This window comes from Zootoca vivipara, chromosome 1 (genome assembly GCF_965207765.1).
Source record: "Zootoca vivipara chromosome 1, rZooViv2.hap1.1, whole genome shotgun sequence".
Classification (NCBI taxonomy): Eukaryota; Metazoa; Chordata; class Lepidosauria; order Squamata; family Lacertidae; genus Zootoca; species Zootoca vivipara.
This window is the reverse complement of record NC_142582.1, coordinates 51,800,936-51,809,026: the sequence shown is the minus strand read 5'-3', so window position 1 is coordinate 51,809,026 and position 8,091 is coordinate 51,800,936. Positions and strand designations below refer to the sequence as shown.

General features: G+C 43.4%; 1 protein-coding gene across 3 annotated transcripts in view; it reads left to right on the top strand.

Moving 5' to 3' along the window:
- RAB15 (RAB15, member RAS oncogene family) overlaps positions 1-8,091 on the top strand; it is a 30,997-nt gene that overhangs the window by 1,570 nt on the left and 21,336 nt on the right. Inside the window, exon 2 of one of the 3 annotated variants that reach the window (XM_088663448.1) lies at positions 43-192. In XM_088663448.1, the coding sequence (XP_088519574.1) occupies positions 78-192 (115 nt within the window). In that variant the 5' untranslated portion in view covers positions 43-77. Of the gene's footprint in view, positions 1-42; positions 225-7,416; positions 7,974-8,091 lie in introns of those variants that run through there. The other 2 variants (XM_088663453.1, XM_035126126.3) reach the window with 2 other exon arrangements.

The following is an 8,091-nucleotide window of genomic DNA, read 5'->3' as shown; positions in this document are numbered from 1 at the left end:
ATTAGCTTTAAAATAGCTGCATTTTCCTTTTTCTATGAACAGGAAAGCTTTACAACTGCAGTGCCCCATCTGCCCTAATGAACCAGTCTTCATGGGATGCGCATAAAGGTCTTCATTTGAGACACCAAATCAAGCTCTCAGTTCAGAAAACCTGGGAGGAGAACCTATGCAACAAACCAAAGAAACAAAGAGGTGGAGAAATTTAAAAATTGCTTCAAAATACCGTAAGTTTAACCCATCTTCTCCAAGATTCAGATGGAAACTGCAACTTAGGGTAACACTTACACATATCTCATGAAGTGTTCTCTAGTGACACGTGCTTTTTTTCTTAAAAAAATATGTATGTCCTTTTCCTACTTATATTGAAATACTGCCCCTCAATGAGGACAAACTTAGATTCACAAAATGTTTAGGGGTATGCGTACCCCTGTGTCCCCCCCAGAAAAAAGCACTGCTACCGTAGTGACTATTCCACAAAAGCTTGTGTTATAATGCAAATGTGAGTTTTAAGGTGCCACAAGGCTCTTGGCTGTTATTGAAGAAGATGCTAAAGACCACAGACATGGTTGCTGCAAAACAAACAAGGAGGGCTATTTGATTATCCCCTCAGAACAATTTGAAGCCTTTTGTAGAACTGTAATCCAACAGGCAGAGCAAATAGCTGCAGACATGTGAGAAACTGATTGATGTACAGCACAAGGATTTCAAGGCAGAATAGTAGAAATGGAAAAGCAGGTGGTGCATTTAAATCAACATATTTTCTTTCTCTTTTAATGTTTGAATTAGTGTGCTTTTTAAACATACAACACAAACTACTACAACAAAATCCCTAATCCACCCCTCCCAACATATGACTGATTAGTGGTATTAGAGTAAGAATTATCTTTTCAATGTAATGTATAAGCACAGTCCAGGAAAATCTTATGGTGCTCCAGTTTGTTCATACAGATGGTGAGGAGTACACTTAAGATACATTAAATCATGAAGATCATATTTAAATCAACATTTTTGTTTATGTTCTACCCAACTATAAATTGTTTGTCTTTAAATTCCTCCAATAAAACGCTGTGTTGAGGATGAAATAGCCGTATTTATTAGAAATGTGTTCTTTAAGTGTTGCTGTCTGCATTAAAGTAGGTAGACATTTTAGTCTCCTGTACTTGCTCAAGCCATGTTTACAACAAAAATACAAATCAATATTTTAATTTCCTTTATATCTGCATGCCCCTACCATGTTGCAATAAACCCAATGGTACAGGAAATTATTCACTTGACCGCTGCCTCAGAGACAACAGCTCCCAAAAGAAGCACAGGCATAATCTAGACTTGTAATGAGCTAACTCTCACAGAATGGGACACAGGAAGTACAATTCAATCAATAGGAAGTGTGTAGTAGTGGACACAACTGGACCAAATATTGTTTTGAAAGGCTCAGAGGATAAATCCATAGACCTGCAATCCAAAAGGATCTTATTTATGTGTTGTGGATCCAAATTGCTGAGCAAGTTAAAGGTGTCCATATTCAGGCTGCTGTCATGCAATTCAAGAAAAACAAAAGAGGTTTTGTTCTGTTTATGAAGCTTTTGCTCCACAGTTCAAAGAAGAGGTGGGAAACATTTTCTGGCTGGCAGGCCAGATTCTTATCTTCCCACTCCTGAAGGGCCAAATTTGACAGATTATTGGGGCCACCTACCTGTCAGTGACTTCTGCACTTTGGAGCAGCAGGACAGGAGGAAATTCTAAAATTTATTGGAAAGTGTAGACTAAGGTAAAATCATTTATTTTGAAATCTGTAAGAGATGGTGTTCTATTTTTAGACTGATAACACAAACTTTGGAGAATATAAAGATCCTTAAGCAAGAGCAGAAGGATGGGACAGACCAGGTGCAATAATCTTGCCAAACTCATTGCTTTAACATGGAGAACAAGAAGCTTAGAAATGCCATGAATGTTGTTCAGTTGAAAGGTATTCACTGTTTTATGTAAAAATGGGTGGTGTAACTAACATTATTGGTATTCAAAACAAAATAAAAATCTTCCTTCCACTAGTACCTTAGATACCAACTACCGGTAAGTTTGTCATTGTTATGAGCTTTTGTGTGCATGTGTGTGTGGGGAGCACCCTGTTGCAACAGCTTTAATAAAGATCAGGCTTACTAGCTGCTTTGCTTCTCAATATTCTCTGGTTGGCCTCTGTTATCTTCTCCTACCAATGGAGAACCTACAAAGGACTCTGTAAGGGCTCTTGTGTACCCCATAAGGGAATAAGGGCAAATTTTGTTTACATTTACAACATGAGTGACACTGATAGCCTTCGCTGCCCTATGGTAAGTGAATATGAAGTAATTATAGAAATTCCTCTGGCTGAGATTATTCAGCAGTTACAGATTTTCTCATCTTGACACAATTTATCAGCGATAGTGAAATTCCACTTTTAAAAAAGCTTATGAAATGTACAGTAGCTTAAAGTAGTGGTAAAAAAGAGCCTAAGTAGCTGTGACAGATTTATTTGTTTATACACAATTGCCCCGTTTTAAAATAAAATTAAGAAATCCGCCCCCAACACTAATGTGTATTGGACAGACATGTTTGTTCTTCACAGCATAGCATAAAATTTGACCAACCCATTTAGCAATTCAGTGTTAAAATAAGACGCTTCCTTTCATGCTATCCTTAATGTTGATGTTTTGTGTCATATTGCATGAGAAGCGCCTATTACATGAGAGGGATGTCGAATGCAGGTGCAGACTGTGAGCACGCAGCCAGGTTTGTTATTACATGCCTACAAACTGAATGATAGTGTAGAAAGCAAAGCAGTAATCATAATCATGACTACTTTAGTGTTTCTATGCAAGTTTATTTAGCATTTTCATTTAGGAGCCTTGATGTTCTCTATTTCTATAGTCTCCATTTCTAGAGCAGGTGACTAAGATGAACCAAGTGTTCTAGATGCGGTAAGTAAAGTGAATAGATTACATTCAAGTTTGGTGGCATAATCTGAAATAAACCCATTAATAGTTTTCTCAAGAGTGGCTGGAACTTTCCCAATTATGTAATGTTTGAGATAAAAGTGTATCCTTGGCCTGCTAGTCTCCTTAAGCATTACAGGTATTGTCATGCAGTCTCCATCTGCTTTGTTTCCTCCCCTGTCAACAATCTGAAAGGATTCATTCATTCAAAATAGAACAGCAATGTAAGGAAGGTGTCACTTGTTCTCATACACCTTGTTAGTCACATGAAGCTGATCCTCTGTATATTTTCTGAGGGCTCATGCATATGCAATATTGCTTGAACTACAGAAATAAAAGTCTTCCTGTGTACATTGAGCAGCTCAGAGAACACTCCTGCTTTTGGCAGAAGTGAGGTCACTGTCATAGTGATCTGCCATAGCAACCGACGTGGGTACTGACAGATTCAAAGAAGGAACACTCATGTCAGTCATTATGGAGCTTAAGATGCCAAAGAGAGATGTATTTGCACTAGTGAAATCCTAAACATACTTATTCTAAAGTAAGCTCCATTGTTTGCAATAGGTCTTACTCCCAGCTATGTGTGCATAGAGTTTCAGCCAATTCAATGACTCCATGCTCATAATTTTCAACGACTCCATGCTCATAATTTTGCCGATATATAACCCTATCTTCTTAAGGCGTAAGCCAATACTTGCTTGCATCATGTAATGCAATGATGTCATTTTGAGTTTGCTTGCCTTTTAATCTTCTTACAAATATGTACTGAGAAAGGCGGGCCTTGTTGCCTTGAAGTTGATCTATGACAAACAGAGAAATGTGTTTATCAGGCTATGTATTGTGCAGCCTTGATAAAATATTGCACCTTTTCTCTGCCTCTGCTCTCCATCTGTAACTTGTAGATTAGCAGCTCTGATCCTCTGCTTTAGGATGCTGTTTTGGGAGTAACACCACGAGCAGCTCAGGATGGGAAGAACTTGTCAAGGGGAGAAAATATGTTGATTATCACACACTTATTCCGAATCCTCTTGAAATCAGCAATCATTCACTGCTGCTAACTTCATGCTTGGCTAGCAGAGCACATACCTAGCGGATTACATATGTAGCAAAATCCTGTTAACTCAGAAGAAAACCCCACTTCTTTCAACTGAATTTGGCCACAATTCTGTTCACACTTTCTGGGAGCAAGCCCCACTGAACTCAATGTGACCTACTTTTGTGTAGTCCTGCATATGACATGACCCGGAAAGCTGCCTGTCAAACGCCGGCTCCCTCGACCTGAAAAGCGAGGTGAGCAGTGCATCCCATAGTCGCCTTTGACTGGACTTAACCATCCAGGGTCCCTTTGGCTTTACCTGTGTTGTAAAACCCTCCCTCCCATCCAGACTGTTCATTCCACTTTTCCACATTTTAAGTCATTATCTATTTTTTCTATTGCCACAGTGCCCAATTCTCTCCCCACTCCTTGATGTTCTATGCCAGGGGTCCCCAGACTACAGCCCCCGGGCCGGATGCGGCCCAATTGGCCTCCCAATCTGGCCCGCGACGACCACTGCCGCCGCCCGCTTTTGCGGCACGCTGCGCGGCGGCGCACTTCCAGATTGGAAAAAAATTGCCGAAAATCGTTTCTGCGCATGTGTATGGGCCTCTCCCGACCCAGAAGAGGTCATTTCCGGTGCACTTCCGGGTCGGGGGAGGTGCACTTCCGGGTCGGGGGAGGCCATATGCATGCGCACAAACAATTTTCGGCGATTTTTCCGGCCTGGAAGCGCGCCACCGCGCCAGTAAATGGGTGTGCGCATGCGCACTGGCGCGCACTCCCCCACCCTCAGGCCCACTGCGCGCGCACTCTCCCGCCCTCTGGCCCGCCACGTGATCGGTGCGGCGGGCACCGGCCCGAAGGCGGGTAAGTCTGGGGACCCCTGTTCTATGCAGTGGTGTCCAAACTTTTTTCAAAGAGGGCCAGATTTGATGAAGTGGAGGGCCGTGAGGGCCAACCAAAGGACCAACCTGTTAACATTTTTTTTAGGATTGAAGTTGTTGAGCTTTTTTATGATTTTACCCCAAAGTTCTTGAGCTTTTTTTGGATTTTACCCCAGGAAATAAACTGTCACAGGGGCCGAATTAAATCGACCGGCAAGCCGGATTAGGCCCCCAAAATGGTCTTTGGACATGCCTGTTGTATGGCATATTTCGTGAAGACCCCATCCTGCTTAGAATACACGCAGGGTGTATTCACCACCTCTAGGCCAAAAAATAAAAATAATCAGTACTTTTAAGGGAAAGTACTTCAATACTCAGTGCTTTTAACAGAAAAATAATCACAGGCACAGAGATCAATCAGGAAGCAAAAGGAATAAAATTCAAGCAGAATGTTGGCTTAGAATGGGTTACATTCACATGCATTGCCTGGGAATTATAATTTACATACACCCCTAGTCAAACAGGCTACAGCACTTTAGCCACATACAGAAAAGTTTCTTTCTCCTTTTGTCCTAAGAAGGCGGCTTGCATAGAATTAAGATACTGAAAAACCAGATCTGTCAGTTCAAGGACCTGGGGCAAACCTAAGAGAAGAAAAGAAGGAAACAAAAGCAAAGGTGCAAAATGGGTGACATCAGTTCTAACCAATCTCAGACCTTCGTCTCAAGGTGCTCAATGTACATAAAATATTTACATTTCCTAAAGCATGAAATGTCAACTAGTTCCCTTGACATTCACAAGCTACAGGATTGCACAGATTTTAAGGCTGCTGTCTTGCTGATCGTAAATGTTTCAGTAAGTGTGAAATTAAGTTGGATTTCACATCTCTTCTAGCAAGAGCTTTGGGTAACTGCTTATATAATTGATTGGCCATTGATTTGGGCAGGGAAATCAATCGTTCAGGAAAGACACCATTTAACATTTGACAATCCATAGGGTTTTAATAAATGATTTCTGAATTATAGTCTTGGCATAACAAACTGCTTATGCTTCCTTCTCCCCACTCCCTTGCAAGTTACCTTTCATTTAAATGGGTATGTATGTGGTTTATATGCTACTCATTATATAGTGCGCGTGCACACACACACACACACACACACACACACGGCAGCCCTGTTTAGGGAAGCTTTTAATGTCTGATGTTTTATTGTATTTTTAATATTTTGTTGGAAGCCACCCAGAGTGGCTGGAGAAACCTAGCCAGATGGGCAGGGTATGTATGTATGTATGTATGTATGTATGTATGTATGTATGTATGTATGTATAAACAAACAAACAAACAAACATCACCATCATCATTGCCAACACTCATATTTCTATGGCAATCATAATTTTACAAGTGTGGAGTGCTGCTGTTCAGGTTCCAGTCAGCTAGCCATGCTCTCTTCCAAAATCTTCCATTCCATCTACCTGTTTTTCCACCCCACCCCCTAAACTGCCAGCATCCCATAGCCCAGGGGTCAGCAAACTTTTTCAGCAGGGGGCCAGTCCACTGTCCCTCAGACCTTGGAGGGGGGGGGCGGACTATATTTTGAAGGGAAAAAAATGAACGAATTCCTATGCCCCACAAATAACCCAGAGATGCATTTTAAATAAAAGGACACATTCTATTTTAAATAAAAGGACACATTCTACTGAGAAGTTACAGAGCTCTCTAACCTTAATTTCATGCAAACAATGTGTATCCTGAGCAGATAACCACAGAGAAATTTAGTCCCTCGTTTATCCCCGATACCTGCAAACTGGATTTCTCTTTAGTTTTCCATGGCAACCAGGGCCGGATTTATCAGTAGGTTTGATGAAGTCCTAAGCTACTGAAGGTAATGGGGCCCTTTATATGTCCAGCTGTCCTTTGTCAACAACAAATTGTCACCTTTTAGTGTTGAATATATGCTATATGGTAATTTATGGACCTAATAGGGATTTGAAGGCATTTGCACATAACAAAATATGTATTCTATCAAAGTAATTGTTGAACTGAAATACAATTAAGAAGAAGTATATTAATGGTGAAATACAATTAAGAAGTATGTTAATAGTGAAATAATTACTGGTACCAGTGGAGCAGGCCAGCAGGTGGGGCCCATTACTTACATCATAGGAGCCTACACAACACAAAACACTGTTGCTGTATGTAGGTTTTATTTTATTTGTTTTTTATCTTATATTTTGGAAATGTACATCCAGGTTTTTTCCTTTAATTTTTTTCCCTTTAACTTGTTTAGCTTCAACGTAAATCCGGCACTGATGGCGATGGAAACTTGTGATTCTGCGCCCGCTCCCGAGCTTTTCATCCCATCTTACTCGGCATACCGTATGTTCCAGGGTCACAACCCGGCTTTGCCAACAGGCGCCGCAGCTTGGCCTGCTCGCCTTCATTTGAGCTGGCCGCCTTCCCTTCTTCTCCGCCCCTTCTGTTAGTTGTTAGGCACGTGGTTCAAAGCGAGCACGCCGGCTGGCTGGCGAGCGCAAATGAGCCCGAAAAGCGCCGGCCGCTGCGTCCTGACTTTGCGCGTCCGAGGAGCCCGCCTTGCGCGTCCCTGTTTCCCCTGCGCTCTCCAATAGGGAGCAGTAGGAGCACCTTTGCAGACCTCCCCGCTTGTCGCTCCGTGAGCGGGGAAGTGATTCCCTCCCCGGCGCCAGCGCCTCGGCAGCCTTCAATTTCTCCCGCTCTTCTGGAGATCCACCCCCGGCGGATCTCAGCAGCCGAGGCGTCGGCGTCGGTTCTCCCTCCTTCCCACCGTTCTTTCCTTCCTTCCACCTCGCTTCGCCCGCCGGGTCTTGCAGCTGAGGCTGCCTCTCCCCAGACGCGCACGGACGCCGCGGGCGGAGGAGAGCGCGCTTAGCTGGGATGGCAGCGGATGCCGCGCGGGGCTGAAGCCGGAGCGGCGCCCGCCATGGCCAAGCAGTACGACGTGCTCTTTCGCCTGCTGCTCATCGGGGACTCGGGCGTGGGCAAGACCTGCTTGCTGTGCCGCTTCACCGACAACGAGTTCCACCCTTCGCACATCTCCACCATCGGTACGCCGGGGCTGGTAGGGTGGGGAAGGAAGAGAAGTCGCGGGGGGGGGGATCTGCCAGCCCGGCCTCTTCCACCGTCTCCACCGGGAGCGGGGACAAAGGCTGAGGAGGGCCGACG